Here is a 19,791-nt window from a genome sequence, read left to right on the forward strand (position 1 = left end):
AAAATATTTTATACAGCAATCAATTTTTAATGCTTTATTCATTGATTAAAAGAATATACATTTAACATAAACCATACAACATCAGTCATCAATTCAAACATTCAGCTGGTTTCCTTACATTTTCTGTCAGGAGTTTTTTTTTTTTAATCTGATCACATTTATAAGATAAAATCTCACCACATCTGGCATATACACACACTGTGCCAGTGGATTCACTCTACTGATGTACATATAAAATCCGCATGGTATGTGCTCACTGGAGACAAAACAGCGCACACCTGTCAAAAGGTCATTTTAATATAAGATGGTAAAACCATTTGTAAAACACATATAAACTTTTTCCATAAATAGAATCATATCTGGACATCTGTTGCATAAATTGTGTTTTCCAAAGCTTACAATATAGCAGCCAGGTCTCAGCACTGCTGGGCACCCACGTTGGCCACTTACTTTATTATTGCAGACTGTCCTTTAAACATTAAATGCACAACATTCGTACCACTTAAAACTGGGGTCAGGTGGAAGTCTCACAGAGACCACGTCTGTACCGCGGTTGCCCTGAAACAGTTAAATCGGCTTTTAAAGCCTCTCAGATATAACAAGATTTTAAAACATACTTCATGGAATGTTCTTCATGCATCATAGCAGCTCATACCTGTGATAGAACAAGCTTTGTATTTGTTTCCTTTCCTTCCTTTACATTCACTATTCACAGTGAAACAGGTGCATGTTTGTTAAGAGTTCTGAGGTTGCTGACTGAGCCACAGCACAGCTGTGTACCACAGGTCGAAATTCGACCTTATATATTACAATCTAGCAGTATCTGGCTGGCCAAAAGTTGGCCTGCCCCTGCCAGCATGTGGGCACTTCTTCGTTTTTAATCTATTCTTTGGCAGCTGACACAGGCGCTGACAGAGAAAATCCAGTGACTTGGTTGCTAGGGATTTCACGACTAATGTTTGTTTGCAGGTGTATACCTTTGTATTGAAGTCTTCACTGTTATGTTTTTACCTCATCGGAGCGCACATTCTCGGTTATTTTCTTTTAAACTTTGGCCCAAAGCTAACTTTTAAGGAAGATGACAGAACATGAGAATAAACGAGGAGGAGTTTGCAAAGAATCCAAAAGACTACAGCTTATGGAGTGAATCTGTAAGTGCAGGTACCTGAAAAGCTAGTGTTTCAGCAGCTAAGAAAAGCTGAGAATGGTAGTTAAGTCATGCTTCAGAATCTGCACGTGAAATAAAGCAAGGTGAGAGTCTTACAATGAACAGCCCTGGATAGACTTCTCTTCCTTTTAAGCCTATTAAGTCGCATGCTACCAGATTAAGCACACAATGACAGCATAGAAATCCACTGGGCTATGGATATAGGTATTAAAAAGAGTTGGCTCCTGAGCACAGAACTCCGATATAATAGTAAAATCATTCAAAATGCAGTTACTCAATAAAAGTAAAGTTAGCCGGCAACCTCAGACAGCCTTTGGCTGTATCTCTGTAAGGTCTGGTAGACAAGTCCATTAACCGTGAAAACCCTAAACACTGCCACTTTCAGCTTCTAAACCAATACCCGACTACGTTCTTTGATCAAGAAGTAGAATACACATATATAATTCTATATAGCTAATACTGATTAAACACAGCACAAAAGGGGTTAATTCACGCTACTGAAAAAACATAATAGGACCCTACTTGCATATGTAACCACAGGAATTGTAAATAAGGAGCTAAATGCCTTCACTGAAGCTTTGCATCTCTCTGTAAAAGTGACGGGTTGGCTCAGTGAAGACACTGAGCAGCTCTATGTCCATGACTGCGTGCCAAGGTCGACCCAATCCGAGAGATACTTGCTCAATGAGATTGTGTACTGGATCCACATCCTGATCAGCCAGTTCTCCTTGGTCAAAATCAATGCTTTCTTCTGTGACTTCAAGAACTTTCAGGTCAGAGCCACGAAGACGAGCAATTGCAATAAGATTATGAGCCCAAACTGTGTAACCTAGGGAAAAAAAAAGAAAAGTTGCTCTGTCATTTTGCTACAAGGCATTTTTTTGCTGAAGTACTTAATACCAGAGCATCTCAACATCCTTCTCAACCTATTTTGTCATCTTCTGTCTGGCAGAATCCCCCTACAGCTTTTTTTTTTTTTTGGTTGCAAGTGGTAAAGTCCCATTTTATATTCTGAATAAGGAAGTACCAAAAAGATTTCAGGTAGTTTGACCAAGCTTTTCCAGATCTGATTTTTTCACCATTTGTAGAAAAGTTGACTTCTTTACTCTGAGTTAAGTTACATCTACAGTTTCAAACCTCCTGTGATCTACTTCGTACTATAAATAAATTGAATGAAAAAAAGTGAGTAATCAATTATTTAAGTGAATGTATAAAAGGACTGTTTTAAAACTGTGCTTGTGCTAGAAAAAAAGCTGAAGTTTGCTTTTGTTGCATTAGAGGTAGACTTAAAAAAACAAAAAGAAAAAAACACCAAAAAACCCCAACCCAAACCAACCAAACAAAAACCCCACCACACACAAACCAGAAGCCTCTCCAGGAAATAGGTCACACCAGTACCAAAAAAACCCACAAACTACATATATCTTGTTATTCTATCTAAGATTAAACATAATTACAAAGCTTCCCTCTCTTCCCATTAATGTATATAGGCATCCCTCTTTAAAAACACCTACTCCCCAGTTACCTGTTAGCTTTCTGTACCCTGGGCTAAGGCAAATGCTGAGCTCCTCCTTATTCAGATGCAAACCACAGATGATCTGGGAACTTCCCTTTTTGGGAGTTCTGCCAAGTCAGCCCTTCCACTGCAAAAAGAAAGGCTCATTTCTGCCTTCATCATCATTCTCACAGGTGCTAAGCCTCTTGGTGAGATGCCTAGTTAGATTCCAAGTAAAGCTGCAGTCTGCACAGTATTTGAACTGGGAAAGTTAAGCTGCTGAGAAATAAAAACTAACTGTGGTTTGGTCAACAATGCAGTTAACATGCTCTACATCATAACGTATCAAAATAAGACAGCTAGTTAAAGAATGAAGAAAACTGATGTCAAAGTAATAAAGAAAGGAGAATTCTTCATTCATTTGCTTTTACTTTTTCCTACTGTTTGTCTCTAAGGCTTCCTGTAAATATCTTGCTCAGGGTAGGTTTTCAACAAAGAAACCCGCACACACCTGTATGGCTCATTTCTGGTGTATTAACCATTAGGAATGCATGAATTCCCCCAGTTTTCATCTGCTGATACTTCACCTCCAGCACAACTGTCCACAGAAGATGAAGCTGTCAATAAGGCTGTAGGACATTAAACCCAATGGAAAATTCCACCTGGACGATGACACTCCCCCCTATCAGGATTTGAAGGAGCTCACAACACCTTCCCATTATCTTGATCATAAAGGAACTTTACTAAAGAAATCCCTGACAGAAAGTGCAATAAAGGGAACAACAACTACAGTTAAGTCCCCTGTACCATCCTCGTGGTCCAGGTATATGGCTTTTGCTATAACTTTTCTATGGTCAGATCCTCTATCCTCTGGAACAACCATCTTATATTCTCGACTTAATCTCATTTCAAATTAACTCTTTCACAAGTTTTGCCTGAAGTTTCTCAGTAACCTTCCAGCAGCCAAAAAGCCTCTGCCCAGCTAAGTATTCAGAGGTAACAGGGAATGATCACTTCATTACAAGTATCACTGAACAACAAATTCACCATGGGCACACCGTAATTTGTTTTTCCTTGCTAGTAAACATTTCAGCTTTAGTTTTGCTCATGGACAGAATAAAACTGAGAATCTTATAGGTAATACAATATGTTTACAACGCAAAGTCTTGAAAATCCACATGAAGTGTCCTTCTCTTAAGGAGAGGGCAGAAAAAAAGAAAACCAAAAAAACCAAAAGGCTTCATCCCCCATAGATGGGCTGTGCTTTTTATTCACAGTGCCAGATCATACCACTCTGACTATCTTACTGTCCCCATCCCATCCCAAATGACCACACACTATTCACACCCTTCCTTCATTCTGCAAAAATGTATTTAATATCCTTCAATCAGCCTTCCCCTGCTCCTTAAGATGCTACCTTGGTGGAGAGATTGTATGACTTCCAACAAAAGACAGAAGAGAATCTCAAGGCACCTAAGGAACAGACTGTCCTTAGGGTGTATTTTCCCCCTCCTCTTTTGGTCAGTGACAAGTAGCAGCCAAAACTATATGTAAATCAAAGGCTTTTTCAAAGCAAACTAATAGCAAAAGAAGGAAAACCAAAAATCCTGAGACGTCTTGGAAACTGAAGAATAACCACTTCAGGAGACAGAAGAACCCTGAGCACTTACATCTAAAGCAAATTATGGCACCTTGAAAAAAAACACCATTTTTTCCTGAAGAAAGCTTGAGAGTATCATGAAGAATATGACAAGTGGAGCCAGAAACCATTATTTGGTAAACCTCAGAAAATACAAGCTTGAGGCTAAGATGCTGTACGGAAGTATCACAGTGTTCTAGATCTTTCTTCCTAGCCATGTTCTTCTCACGGTTGCTACTCTAGAAGAAAGATGCTTATGCTATAGACCAGAGAAGTCATATTCACAGCTTAGAAAAGATCAGGAGGCATTTATAAGCAGCTTGGCTAGCTTCTGCTGGAAGGAGGGGAAAAAAGAAGGCGAAAGAATCTGAATCCCAACATCAGAGCAAGGGTGATATTTGGCTATTCTCTCCCCCAGGTATACACAGCATCTCTCCAAAGAAAGAAGATGCAGCAACAACCAGTTGCTAGACAGAATTGTAGAAGGTGTTTGCTTTCCCAATGCTCTGCACAGAGTAATACCTTCTACTGAATAGGCATGTGCTGATATTAAATTATACTTATGCTACCTTGTGTTCAGCTATTTTACCATCTTTTTAAGCTTAGATAATATACCAGAGAACTTCCCTGTAGCAGGAGGATAATTTAAGGTAACACGTAAATTTTTTTTTTTAAAGGTCCTCAAACTTGTATCCAAATGTCAAAAGAAACTGCTAAAATCCACATTTACAGTGGTAAGGTCATGTGCCAGTATCCAAAATCTGTCAGACCTGGAAACTACAAAGGAGAGACAGCTGAATTGATTTTTTTTTTCCCCCCTATGATTTTTCAGTAGAAGACAGTGGAAAAACTTTTTCTAGCAAATATAGCAGGACCTTCTGACTTCAGCTGAAGGAAATCTGAAGTACAACCTTCGCTGCTGAAGGTCTCTCCTGTTTATGCTGAATGACTGGAGATTTACTCCCCCCCAAAGCAGTCAGAGGAAACAGGCATTCAAGTCTTATGCAACACAATACAGAGTCATCACTTAACTCCTTCATGCATCGGCAAACTTGGTCTTGGTAAGCTGATTCCAGCACAAACAAAAAGAACTATTCTGCATTATTTCAGTTTCAGGTGTCTTAAAATTTGCCAAACAACTGTAACTTCTAGCAAGTGCTGTACTGATGACAGAGCTGAATACAAATGCACACTTTTTTAAAATTTGCAATTATATGGCAAATAAATAGGTGGCATAAACCTAACTCTAGTATTACTGGTGAAACCAATGCACTCAGCGAGGCAACCTCTTCCACATTATATTTTTCAGCCTTCATCTGCTGGCAAAGTCTTACCAAACTGGTAACAGACTTCCTCCCCTCAGCCTTGGGGCACTTAACCCTTGTTATGTACAAACAGGAAGCACAATCATCTAATCTTGCCAGCATATGAGGTCACAGTAAAACAGCAAATGTTTTCAGTGTTCACATTCACATAACCAGCCACTTGGTGGAACTTGCACAGTGCAGACCACTTTCAGGATAAGCCTCCTGGAATGCTCAGTTCTCAGTTATCCTCATTTCTGTGAGCAGTCTAATAAAATCCTATGTGACTTCTCAATAGAAGTTAGTAAGCTAAAGTATGTTTAGAACTCATACACAATAAACACCTTCCTATTTTCAAGCACAAAAATACCAGTATAAGGTACAACAGCGTGTACAGCAACAGTGCAGCTGACTTTTGAACACCACTCTACTAAAATACATTTATGAATAGAAAGGCTGAAGTGTTCTAAGTATTTCAGTCACATACTACGCCCGTGCAATATATTACCTACCATGAACAGCTAGGAGAGACAGTCTTGTGCACCTCCAGGCTAATAAGACAAGTGGATCTTCATTCCGGTTGTCGCTAAGATCTGGGAAGCCAGACATATCTATCACATCATTCATTAATATAAAATGAGTGAGGAACTTGTCATACTGCCTGGATATGAGGTCAACAACAGCCCCTGAAACACAAGTGATGTAGCTGTCAAAGTGAATCCTCTCTAGGGGGATACTGGGCTTAAGAATCCTTAACATATCATCACTCTTGACATCAAAAGCCATTATATAGACCCGAAGATTAGTGCTGTTGCGAGTCAGCGCCTTCCAATTCTCATCTTCTGGCATACTGTCCAATGACTTGTGCATTATGGAAACACTGTGGACCAGGAGAGACAGTCGATGCAAAGGCACATGGTTGCTGTCAGCCAGGACTCTTGCCATTTCAGCTGTAAAATCACAGAAATCCAAAGCGAGCGAACGCAGATTCACAAAGCGCTCCAATTCAACCGCAGTGATAAGAGTGGTATTACCAGGGATGTGGTTGTCCAATAAGCTCAGATGTTCCATGGTGTTGGCTATGGGGTTTGACAAGGAGGACAATGATGTGGGAGTTACTATTTGCAGCATAAACCCACAAGACAGCCATTTCAATTGCCTGCTATTGCCTAGTATCTCTTCAAACAGCTGTTGTATTCTGCAAGTAAACAAAACAGACAATGATCCTATTAAACATAGTTTAGTCTTACCAACTGCATACCATTCTATTTTTTTATTCAATAATTGATCTTCTTTCATTTATGGCCTTATTCTGCAGAAAGGTGCTATTATTATGGTTCTTGTGAACTACAAACGTTAGAACCTGACTCTGCAGACTTCCCACAGAAACTTAATCTTCACTGCACTTAAAAGGTTAAAATTGTAAACTATCTTGAGAAAAATTATGTACTTCGTCTTTCAAAAACAGTGGCACAATATGAACCTTCATTTCATGTATTTCTCAGCACGTATTTAACACCCTCCCACATACATTTTAAGGTTATGCAAATAAGAAAACCTGTAACGCTTTTAAAACATGGTTCTTGTTTTTAAAAACAGCTTTTCATATTTGCTAACCTCTCCAGAACTGCAAATTCAATATGGAAAAGAAAAAAGTCATTTTCAATAAAAGGTTGTAGAAACTTGACTTTGAGCATAAGTTAGAATGATCTGAAACTACTTGTTTGACTTTGCTCATTAAAGGGTAAAGAACATACATATAAGAAGATTCTTTAAATAACTCTGAACGTACAGCTGACTGGATTTTCAAGTGTCAACAGGTTCAAGTTTTACCAAAACAACTTGGACCTGGTAACATTTCAATATCAGATTATCAGTGCCAGATGATTCTGGCACTGCCACAATCCTCATGCCATTTATTACGCCGCATGATTATTTTGCACTTATTCTGATGCATCCCACCCCTCCTATCCCTTTATTTTTTTAATGAAGGGATGTTCTTTAAGTTAGATATTTAATTCAGGAAGGCAACAAAAGTATTTTAAGATAAGATTTTGAATACTAAATTCAAATAGTACAGTCAAACTCTACAAACTTTTTCCAAATAAATATTTTTCCAATCTTCATCCCACAGCTGCTAAGGTCCAAAAGAGTCCTCCTGCCCAAACGACAAGTGTTCTTTGAGCATATACATTCTAGGACACACGTGTAGATGAGAGTTTGATCTCAAACCCTGGTTAGCCAGAAGGAAAAATCCACATTTAAGGGAAGCAGTTGAGCCAGGCTATGACAGTTCCACGAAACGCCAAGAAATAAGACATAAGCACCTCCAGTACAAAATTAGCAGAAATCTTTGTGCCTCAACTCAGGTAATGTTTTGCACAGAACACTTTTTCCTTTATTGTTACGAATATCTGTATACTTTATACATCTATGCAAAACAACGTTACAAAGTTATTATTCTCATCCATGTATCTTCAATAGAGATAATGTCCAGACAAAATTAAAGGCTTATTTAGCCCAGTATCCTGACTGACAGCAGAGAAACACTAATACCTTAAGAAGTGCAACAGAACAAGGAAAGCATATAGGGATATTTCTCAAATATCTCCTTAGTTTCCAAAAATTTGTAACTCAGACCTCCTGAGCCAGAGGTCGCTTTCTGTATTTAGTAACCCTCAGGGACCTCACTTGTACAAATTTATCCAGGCTCCTCTTTGAGCCAAATAAGCTTTTAGCAACTGTAACATCCAACAATAAAGAACTCTGCAGTACGATTCCCCCCTCTTCTTGCTTGTTCTGAACCTGTCACCTACTACCTTTGATGCCCCATAATCCTTCTGTTGTAAGGAAGTTAAAAGATCAATCCTTATTCACCCTCTCTTTCTGCAAATCCTTATTCATCCTCTCCCTTGCCTGTACGTGCTTTCTTCCTTCTCCTAAGAATGTACTGGATTTGCAAGGCCTGACTTCTCTTTGTAAGTGGAAAAGTTTGTGTGGTTATTGTATTTAACTATTAGACACCTCAGAATAGTTCCTAAGGTTTTGCCTAGTATAGTCATCGGGTTTAAAGACTTCAGTTCTTCCAGATCTTATCTGAATATTTTTTTTAAACGGAGGACTGGTAACTGCAACACAAATTAAACAGTTTTAAACAACAGGTCAAAAGTCACAGATAGTGTAGTTTTGCTATTTTATTCCTAAATTATTTTACTGTTCAGATGAGCTCTGTTTGATCCTGGCAATGTTTGTTTCATAATTATTCCTGCCAATGCTTACATCGAAGGCAGATTCTCTGACAGTCCCCCAAGGAAAAAGGTTCTACCACAGCAACCTCTCTAATTTCTGCCAATGAACAAAGACTCTTCCTTCCCCACTCTCACCATACACATCTACGAAAGGTGCTGTAATGGTTGCAGCAATGGTAGAATTTGTTTTGTAATAGTCCAAGTAGTCAATCTTATAAGTGCTTGTAATATTTTACAGAACAACTGAAAAGATGACAAATCAATTTTGAGATGCTCAGTAGAATACTACCATCTATATACCTCACTGCACTAAAAATCTGTTTAAATTGTGCTTCTGATACAACTTAAACATCTAAGCTTAGAAGAGTACTGTTCTAGTACTCACATAACTTAATGAAAAGAAATATGATACAGAACTCTGCAGCTGTAGGGTGGGTTTCCTCCCCTGTGGGAATTGCACTAAGCAACTTTTAAAAAGAGAGATACTGATTTAATGCTATCTACATATCAACTTTTTAGTGCAAGCACCAAAGTATTTATACAAGTATTTAGATTTGTGCTGATAGCCTACCAGCCTGTAGGTCCTAAGAAAACTTTCCAGCCACCTTCCCCCGGTTCTTTGCCAATTTAACAAAAAGAGATCAAACATGTCAATAGAGAATATTTAATACTGATCACTTTTGGATTGTTTTTAATACCTGCCTTATATAAGGCCAGACAGGAAGTACAATATAAACCACATGCTATTAGTTTTAACATATTTCAAATAAATTTTTCAAACACCCTAACAGGGGTTTTTCCTCCCCTGCAAATTCTTATGCACATCCTATTTTTCATAAACAGACTGCATCTAACTGGAGTTTGCAAAAATAGTTTGAACTGTGTTCTAGAAATTTAGATGCATTAAGTGAATTCTTGGGAATTAACACCTACTTTATTATCATATTAACTTTTACTTCAACTCCCTAGCACATAGTACAACATTTAAGATAACCCTGTGTAAGTTACAATAAAGCTCGCTTATAAAACTGAAATTTAAGCATGGTTTAGTGAATAGAACACAAAACAGAAGCAGAGCTCAACGCATGCAAGACAGCAACATCACCCAGTGATGCCTCAACAAGCGTACTTAATCAGTCCCCTTTGCTCCCTGTAAGCAACAATTACGGGATGTTTGCCATCAACCTGAAACCTACAAATCATACTGGAGCAAACTATTTAAAAAATAAAAAACTCAAAATAAGTTACTTTTGCAATTAATGCCCCAAATGGCACTTTCAGGCAGAGGACAGACCAAAGCCTGACTAGACAGGCTAAGTCACTGTTTAAGCTAACAAAAACAGTCCTGACCAGCACTGAAACACATCGATGGCCCTGGACAGGAAACAAACATATTACTAAGATCCATATGGAGCCCATTTGTTTAATTAAAGACTATCAATCAAAATGTTTTGTTTAATAACAGAGGCTAAACTCATTCTTTTGGAAACCAAACTATCTGAACCACATGGATCAATCATGGGAAGCAGATTTCAGAAAGCCAAAATTTTAAACAACTACCCTTTGTTCAACTCAAGACGAATGTCTTGTTTACACTGAGCTTCCCACCAGTAATGAACTAAGTTGTAAAGAGAATTTTAGAAAGTAACCAGGGACACAGATGCTATACAGAAGAAGAAAAAGCATTACAAACCCATGCCGATCACTGCAAAAGTACATTTTTGAAAACACAATCCAAAGCCTCCTCTCCCTCAAAACAGCCCTGAGTCTTAACCTGGGGGAGCATCCTAATGGTTCTGTGCTAGCTGAGATTTCACCCACAGTCTGTTACACCCAGCTCAATGCTACGGACTTAAGGAAGTGTCACATTTTCTCCCCTGACTGCTTTAATTGCAGGAATTTCCTGAAACAGCTAGTAAGGTTTATCACCATACAGGTTCCAAAAATCCGCAACTACCAATAATGCTGCCTTCAAAGGCTGCTCAATATCTTTCAGTGTTAGTTATCAGTATCCATGTTTTGCAACTTAACTGATGCAAACCCCACGTGCAAAAGACAAGACTAAGGAGCCATAAAGATTTACTTCCTGAAGTAAATCTGCAGCTACTGCTGATGAACTTGAGAACACTGAATAAAACACTGCCAGCTTTCCTTTAATTTAGAAAAGGACTAGCAGGTCCCAAATACATTGTTTTATTCTAGAAAAAAAAACCCACCAAAACCAAACAGACAAAAAAGAGGTAGCATTTATTTGCTCATTCCAAAATGTGCAAAGGTCAATATTCAGCTAAAAGACTAACTTCAAATTAGATAATGAGTTTTGAATGGTTTATGGCTCTGAAATGTGCATACTTATTTTTGTTATTTGTTTGAAGAAACATTTAACCATGCACTCAGCTGAGTAAACATCTGCTTAGATGGCTCTCTTCAAGCCCCTTGGCAAAGATTTGATTATATATTTATGTTTTCACAACAAAAGATATGAAAAAAAAGAAGGAACTTTTACCAAATCAGCCTTTTACCTGCACACAGCACTACAGTACATGTGTTAAATAGAATCCCAAATTACTCTCAGTTTTGCATTCTAAGCACAATGGATGACAAAGACACAGTATGTGACACACATCTGTATTTGCACTGTTTTGCAAATTTAAGTCAGGACCAAACGTTAAGTTCGATGGTTGTGGTCACATACACACATTGATCTGATAATATACCTACACTAGTCTTAAAACCACTCTAAAAAATTGTAAAGATCTAGAGTGGCTGTACTTACTCCACTCCCAAGCTACTGGGAGAAAGATGTTTAAACTGACACAAATTAAAATGATGGTATTCATTTGATGCCAGATAAATCATGGTTTTATCTATATGGAAAGTTTTAGCAGAACTGCTAAAATAGTTAACTTAGCATCACTCCCTCTGTGGTAATTTATTCCAGAAGTCAGTAGCTTTTTACACTGTATTTAACCTTTTCCAAAGAAGAACAACTAGCTATTCTGATTATAAGCATTCAAGGACTGTACCATAATGTAATTATGGCAAGCTAAAATACACTTCTGAACTAAACAAGCACATTGTGAGCTATGATCTTCCAGGAATTCTGCAAATACGGAACCTAGTTTTGATATGCAACTTGAAATAAGTTGTTTATGTTCTCTTTCAAGTTTACTTGCTATATGTCCTCAATTCTTGTGAAACACAACACATCACTTCCTTTTCTAATTTTTTCATGTACAGCAATAGTAGAGGTGCTGGTAACAACCCCTCATCCCTCCTCCCCTTTTGTGCCATTAACATAATATTGTTTCTAGAACACAATGAAAAGAGGAAAGAGAGGATTCTCACCCTGCTGAGAAGGGGCGGGGGGGAAGTCACAAAACCAGACTACTTCATGTAAATAGTAGGAACAGAAATCAACTCAATTTAAAAATTTAGATTCTCATCCTATTAAAAAACTTAAAGCTTTCTCAGTCATGTATTTCAGGCATGAAAATCTGTGTTCTGTTATCTGTTTTTATTAATGTATTTGATAATTTACAAATATAACTTACTGCTTAATCTTCTTGCCATCAGGGTCAACCTTGCCGAGGTATGTATTTGATATACTTCCATGTTGCTGCAGAATGCTTATATCCCCAAAGAGACTTAACTTCTGGAGGTTCCTATGAAACGACAAAATAAAAAGGAATCTGTACACAAAATTAAAACACTGTGAGGAATCATTCTGGATAAGACAAACACAGGCAATAAGGACACATTATTATTACATGGAACATGTAGTCTGTTTTGGGAAACATCCTACTGTCCTGGAATACAGGCACATATGGAACTACAGAAAACGAGACTGAGTATAAAGGGGAAGAGGACTACACAAGCTGCTGAATCCAGCTGTAAAAGCAAATGTCAGTTTTCAGTCACCAGAGGAGTGTTTTCAGCAGGCCAGTGCCGTAAAGAAAACTTTTAGCAGTGCTTTCATGCATTTCTTAATCCTTGGAACATGTGTGTTAAGTGTCACAGATGAATACATCAAATACCTACTCCTTTTAACATTTAACACTGCATTTAATGCCCAAGTAGAACGCAACCCTGTCTGAGCACTTATGTATTCCAGCTGGGTTACAAATGGGAGCCCAAACCTGCCTCAATCGAGGCAACACAAACCTCCAACAGGAAAAGTGAAAGCTCCCCACACCATAATCAGTGCCTAATTTCTGTTATATCAAAGTAGGGGAAGCTGTTCTAGTATTTTCCGTCAGCGACCAGAAAAGGATCAGTGGCCCACCATGATACATCATTTTAATTTTTAGAAGGGATACCTAAAAAGAAGTGAAAGAAGCAGCTCTGCTTTTATGCTGTACATGACTGTGTGTGCTAGACAGTCAGTTTTCCTTTCCCTAGTACAGTTTATTTCTCTGACTTGCATCTTTTCTGTTCCTAAAAAAGATCAAGCAAGAGGTACGAAAATTACTGCAGTTTTAGAGTAGCTGTGTGGCATTTACTTTTAAGAGTTTTATTTTTTTTAACTGACTAAGTTTCAGGTCAACATTTTTTTTTATTTATACATGCTGTAAATTAGATTTACTTCTAACATGCAAGGACTAGCCTGCACTTGATAATTAACATGGCAGAAACTCCAGTTTCATCACAAATGGATACGAGTTAAATTAATCTTAAACAGTAGATGCCAATTAATCTGTAGCTGACAATTAAGTGAGTTACATAAATCTTTATTTCTGCTGGCTTACAAGTCATATGCTAATATTTCAGATCAGCTTAGAGGAAAATGCAACACAATTACAATGCTCAAAGCATAGGGAAGTTCTGGTGCCAGTTCGCTAACCTCCACAGTATGAGCTGATATTCTACCAAGGAGGGGGGGAAGTATCAAGTAGTCAAGTTTTAAATTTTTTAAGTAAGTATGAATTGCAGTCTGTAATTGGCATCTACCATAACTCATGATTTACCTGTTTTGAAGTTCCTGTATTCCATAACCATACACTAGTTTCCTGAAATCTATCCACTGTTGCACCTGCTACTTTTCTTCTATAGGTGAACAACTTAATAGCAAGATCCACAAGCTTCATACCAAGTCAGACAAATACTGGAGAAAAATACCTAGCTCTTACAACTGTTTCAGAAATTCTAACATTTTAATATTTAGTCTTTTAAATACAGGACTACTGTACTGACGCTATGTTAATATAAACCGAGCCCTGACTACATGCTCAATATTCTATAAAATGGACTAAGACAATGCCTGATCATACTGAATAAGCTTGGCAGGGAAATCTGAAGACACTGGCACCACCACCAAGAGTATTTTGGGCTCTCCTTTCCTCAAAAGCTGTAAGAGAGAGTCTGGTATGACAGGGAAAGCAGCAGAAACCTCCACCTGGTGTGAAAGGCAGTGTTCACAGCCAATGCTATAATTAAGCTTTTATCTTCTGATCTCGGTGACTTAATTCTGAGAGCTAAGAGACAAAATGCAATCTTCATAACAATTTTGAATCACCTGCATATTCACATCACACATGGGTCTTGTTTTATGCTACTCATACCCCCAGTGAATGCTACTGTAGGCAGGTATTAATTTTAGAGCCACTGAACTACAGGACACATGAAACACTAGTATCCCACACAATTTTACTACATCTATTTGACTCCCATTTCATGTGCCACAGAGACTCACAGAAAATTTCTCCACCTCAAAACTTATGCAATTAAAACATCCAATTATTTTTCCATTCACAGCACAGTTATTACCATCAGCAAATCTGATCATAGTTCAACACAATATTAGATTTTTGCTCCTATTTGCAGTGTCATATAATCTCTATGGCATTCAGCTCACATCTCATCTTTTAGAGAGTTAGTAAAGTGATTGCTATTTAAATAAAATTATTTACAATTGTCATCTTTTGCTAAAAGTCATAATGGCATCTTAATCCTATGTACTACCTATACACACAGCTGGGGAAAAACATGTGTTTTGGGGGGATTTCTAAACCATTTATTTTCCACTAGCTCAAAAAGCGTACTAAAAGTAATAAGCTTCTTACTAGGCTCCATCTTCAGTTTTGGTCAGTGTTTTTGAACACCCAATGAAAAAAGAACAAAATGGCCTTGCTTACGTTCAACATGAACAAAGTGGTAAGGCACATATTGTATTATTATACTAGTTTTAGCCAGTTTCAGCTGCCTGCTCAGACCAATAGAAGAGAGTCATTAGAAAACCTCAAATGCAGATGCAGTCTACTGTTTTGAGCGATTCACCAATTTTTGGCAACTCCAAGATAGATACCATACTTCAAGATACCACAGTTTTACTATAATCTGCATTTTTGTTTCCACAGCAAAGATCAAACAACTCACACAAATTAACGTACTGCAGAGGAAAGGGGAGAGGCAGGGGGGAAATCACTACCTTCCTATCTTCCTTTGTGAGCAGCTAGAGGAGAGACCATACTTCAGGATTTCAGACTTACATAAAAGAACACAGAATTTTCCCACTGAATGCTTATTAGCTACTGTATGCACTGAAATAACTCACAGAAAGTTTGTCGCTCTCCCACCTGCCTTCCAGAACATAGTTTTGAAAGATCTATTTGGGAAGGCACAGATCTCTTAAGAGCCACCAAGAAGCAACTTGTCCCTCCTGATATTGCTACAGAACATTATTCCCACCTGCCCCCCCCCCCCCTTTTTTTTAAATAGGAAGTAGAACATCAACTGTTTAAACAATAATATACTTTGTTATTTTGCTTCATTTACTGGCATAAACATAACAGCTTATAGAAAAGTTACAGATCACTATAAATGCTACTTTACTACCTTTTAATTAAATAAATTCTAGCTTTTTAGAGCTCATCATGGTCCCAGCGCTATTAAAGCAGTATTTTGGGAGTAATATGCTGCCACGCACAAAATAAAATTTGTGGTGACTTGAGCTCTACCTCAAATATGAGAGAGACCTAGAATGTACCTTTTTGGATGATAACTGGCTGCCAGCAGTAATACTTGTCATAATATTATCAGTTGTTTTTAAACCAAGTTGCAGACAAGTAGTTATTTCCTTAATTCCGTCAGAATTAGCAAAGGTTGCTCCAAAATATTTTTCTAGAGACTTAACATGCAGATTTGCTTAGAAATTGGCAATTTTATGTTGTACAGAAAATGCTTTTATTAGCAAAAATACACATCATTCTACTCTACCCAAGAGGGCATCCAGAAATTGCATTACTTTCAGTCATTACTTTTCTTAGGTCCTGCAGCCATCTGAAGTACTTTTTTTTTTTCCTGCAAGGAGGGGGGTTGTTACTGTATTGTTTAATAATATATTTAAAAGCCTACAACAAGATTATGCAGTTAAGAAACAGCATACCATTTCACCAAAGTAGATTTCTTCCTCTCCAGTTCTGAAGTATAAGATGGAAGTTCTTTGAACTTCTCTGCCAAAAAGCTATCATAAGGGCTGACAGGAGTTATGAAAGAACCATACTGTTTTATATTTAATTCCAAAAGGAATGCATTTACAGTGATTCAGCCACTGGAGAAGTTAAAAACACTGCTGTTTCCATTATTTTGGAAATTACAATAGCTATCCCATGTACAACGACATACAGCAAAAACAAGAAGGAATTATTAATTATCCTTGAGTTACAGATGAATAAACAGAGGCAGAGAAAGTGACTGGACTGCAGTCATTCCTCAGGCAAAACTGAGCATCAGGCAGGTGACAATGCCTCCGGTTTAGACATGCGGTCATAGTAAGAACTAAGCAACAATTTGGCATATGTTAATGCTCCTTCCCACCTCGTTTCAATCTCAAAACTCTACTTAAAGAGCTAAAAAACAATGTTCTACATGCAAACTAATCAGTTATTGGTAGTTACGTTGCAAGAAAAAAATACATCAAAGTAAATTAAAAACTTTATCTGTTCAAGGGAAAAAGGGAGTCTATTCAGAAAGTAAATCTGAATAAAAGGTCAAGTGTTTAATGTACATTCCCCCCAATTTTTTTAAACGCTCATTAAAAAAAAAGCCTGCTGTAATAACCAGGTACCCTTTGCTCCCCAGGCACACATTATTAATTTCAAAACAAAAGAGCAGCATGCAAATGATTTGAAGATGGCAAGAAAGTACAGTAATGCAAAATCCTATCAAATTTGTTAACTTTTCATCTCTGGCTTACCACTGAAATTATACTAACCTACCAGAGAACAGGTACTGGAGAAACAACTACTTCTACATAGTATTTTATTGCAGTCCTGAGCCACACTGTGCATACAGAATCTGTATAAAGAACTTTAGAAAGCAAGTGTCCTTGCACAAGTTTCAGATAAGGCCATGGAGAATGAGTCTTTTTCAAAAGAAAAAGCATACCAAAAGCCTTCTCACAACACATTTCATTTTGACAGCCTCATATTTTAGTGAGACAGAGGGGAAAAAAAAAAAAAGCATTCTAATTTTTCCAATGAAACCCCCAGGCAACATCTCCTGCAGCTATTATTTATTTTAAAATTCCAAGTCCGTGTAGTGATATTTGTCTCAGATCAGATAATCACCAACATCACTTCAACATTTTTTCCACTTATGACATTAGCTGGATTTCCCAAAGATTCAAAGTTAAGTGAAAGTTCCTTAAAGGCAAGGGAGGACCGATCAAGACAGACGATCATGATTCGCACACCGAGGATTCACAGGGCAAGAAATAAATTAAGATAAAGGTGAGCTGGGACCAATGAGCCTTTTTCAGAAGTAAGGTTTGTAACTCTCAGCCATCGCAGTTGCACCACAGGAAGTACCTGCTGGGCACAACAGAGCAGAGGAATTGAAAGTGAGACTTCACACACCACATTTGCATTCATCTTAAACCAACGAGGAATTACATTTAAAGTTCTCTTGCTACAATTCAAAATAAAGAAGCAAGGAAGGCCTCAAACTACTCTCTAATCCCTCCAGAATCAAAGAGGGGTGGTGATCAGACCATGATTCAGTTGCAGACAGTTCTCCAAAGGCCATCCACAAGGTTTAATTCATCCTAAAGATACTCTGAAATACTTGCAGCTTTTTTTTTTCTTGACAGGAGAAGCTATATGCACACAGAGGGGAAATAATATGAACCACTTCCTATCCTAAAATCTACATGGTTTTCCAAACCTAACTGTAATATCCTTGCTTTCCTGTTCTAGGTGCTGACTAGAGGCCATATATTAGGATATCTCATTATTATCTTTTTTTAAAGATATTTATCTTGATCACACCCACACATGGTAAAGAGAATGCAAGTATTTTCATTTTAAAGACCTCCAACCTAAGGGAATTATCTAACCTGCCAAAGTAAGTCTGTGAAAAAGCAGGATCTAAACACATTGAAAGTCCAAACCGCAGGAAAAGATTTCTATCCTTTAAATTCAATTTGGTCAAGAAAGTCTTAGGTCTGAACTATTTTTTCAATAAACAAACATAAAAACCTCCTCCTAGTTAAAACTGAGTCAAATCTCAGTTTAGAAGGTAACACGAGAGCTGGCATGAAAGCTCAGCTTTTCAACGGCAAAACCCCTCATAGCTAGAAAGGTGAAAGTATTTTATCGGGGCAGTACTTCATCCCTCTCCCTCCAGAAAAACTCCAGTGCTATAATTTACCCCCCCCTACTAATTTCTCATTACATTAATTATTTTTCCGTCATGTATAAGAGGTCTGAAGCCTTTCTGCACGAGGCTTATATGTTAAAGTGAGAACTCCCAGCTCTCACTCGCTCCATCCGAGCTGCATTCCCCCTTCCTTCAAAAGCACGAAGAAGTTTTTGTTATTGCAGCTATACCTGTTTTGCATATTGACTAGCCGCTTGCCAGCTACGCGTCTGCGTTTATACTCTCCATCAAACTACAGAATATGATAAAAACCAGGTAGTTTGAAGCAGCGCGCCTCCGTTTCTGCTCAACTCGCAGCCGCAGAAACACCCACGGGGCTACCCAAGCCGGCTGCGCGGGTCTCTCCCCGCTCCCGGGGCTCCAGAGGCGCAGCCCCGGCAGGAACCGGCCGCCGCGAGTCACCCACAGGCGCCGTGGCCGGCAGCGGAAGCGGACGGGACGGCCGGACCCCGGCCCCGCGCGGCTCAGGGGACTTCGGGGCTCCGCCCGCCCAGCACCCCCGCGGGGCTGCCCGCGCCGCCTCCCCTCACGCTCCCGCCGGGCGAGGCGCGGCCCTCTCCCCCCCGCCCCGGGCCCGGCCCGGCGGCGGTACCTGTTGTTGCGGACGCTGCTCAGGACGCAGAGCACCAGCTCCAGGTAGGTCCTCAGCAGGTCGAGCCAGCGCGGGCACAGCGGCGGCGCCTCCCCGTCGCTCGCCGCCGCGGCGCCCTCGCCCGCCGCCGCCCCCCCTCCGCCGCTGGGGTAGTTGTCGGCGGCGAACTGTACGCGGAGCTCACGGACGAACCAGCCGCACTTGCGCATGAGGAACTCGAGGCGCGGGCGCTCGGCCGGCGAGACGCGGAGGCTGAGGCGGAGGCGCGGCCAGAGGGCCGGGTAGAAGAGGCACTCCCGCCAGTGCGAGCAGGCGGCCGAGGCCCGCAGCCGGTCGGGGCCCGCCAGGAAGGAGAAGATGTGGACCACCAGCTCGCTGGGCAGGGAGCCGGCGCCCACCGCCTCCCCGCACACCGACATGCCTGGCGCCGGCCCGAGCCCCGCTGCTGCTGCTGCGGCGGCCACAGGCGGCGGCGGCCCCGGCCTCGCCTCCGGCTCCTGCGACAAAAACAACAACATCAATGACAAGGCGGAGGGGGCGGGCGCCGGCCGGGACGCGGCTGCTGCCGGGACGCACCACCCGCGCCGCCGCCGGGGGGGACGAGGGGCGGAGCGGGCCCTACCACCGCCCACCGCGGCGGGGAGGGGCTCGGGGGGGGAGGGGGGGGGGAGGTGGGCCGCCCACCTCC

The 19,791-nt window shown here is 39.9% G+C and overlaps 1 protein-coding gene across 1 annotated transcript; it reads right to left on the reverse strand.

Moving 5' to 3' along the window:
• Positions 1-19: 19 nt before the first annotated feature.
• Positions 20-19,600, reverse strand: FBXO33 (F-box protein 33). The gene is made up of 4 exons (XM_072865907.1): positions 19,104-19,600; positions 12,409-12,519; positions 6,119-6,804; positions 20-1,997 (listed from the first exon to the last, which is right to left on the reverse strand). The coding sequence occupies exons 1-4, from the start codon at positions 19,520-19,522 to the stop codon at positions 1,726-1,728; spliced, it is 1,488 nt and encodes a 495-aa protein (XP_072722008.1). The 5' UTR covers positions 19,523-19,600; the 3' UTR covers positions 20-1,725.
• Between the last annotated feature and the right edge of the window lie 191 nt (positions 19,601-19,791).

Source organism: Ciconia boyciana, chromosome 6 (assembly GCF_034638445.1).
Source record: "Ciconia boyciana chromosome 6, ASM3463844v1, whole genome shotgun sequence".
Taxonomy (NCBI): domain Eukaryota; kingdom Metazoa; phylum Chordata; class Aves; order Ciconiiformes; family Ciconiidae; genus Ciconia; species Ciconia boyciana.

Excerpts from the sequence above, each read along its gene's own strand:
- FBXO33 (XM_072865907.1), bottom strand. The coding sequence starts at position 19,522 with ATGTCGGTGTGCGGGGAGGCGGTGGGCGCCGGCTCCCTGCCCAGCGAG. Across the intron at positions 12,520-19,103 it reads AGCAGCGTCCGCAACAACAG|GAACCTCCAGAAGTTAAGTC; the intron begins GTACCGCCGCCG and ends GTCGTTTCATAG. Across the intron at positions 1,998-6,118 it reads GTCTCTCCTAGCTGTTCATG|GTTACACAGTTTGGGCTCAT; the intron begins GTAGGTAATATA and ends TTTTTTCCCTAG.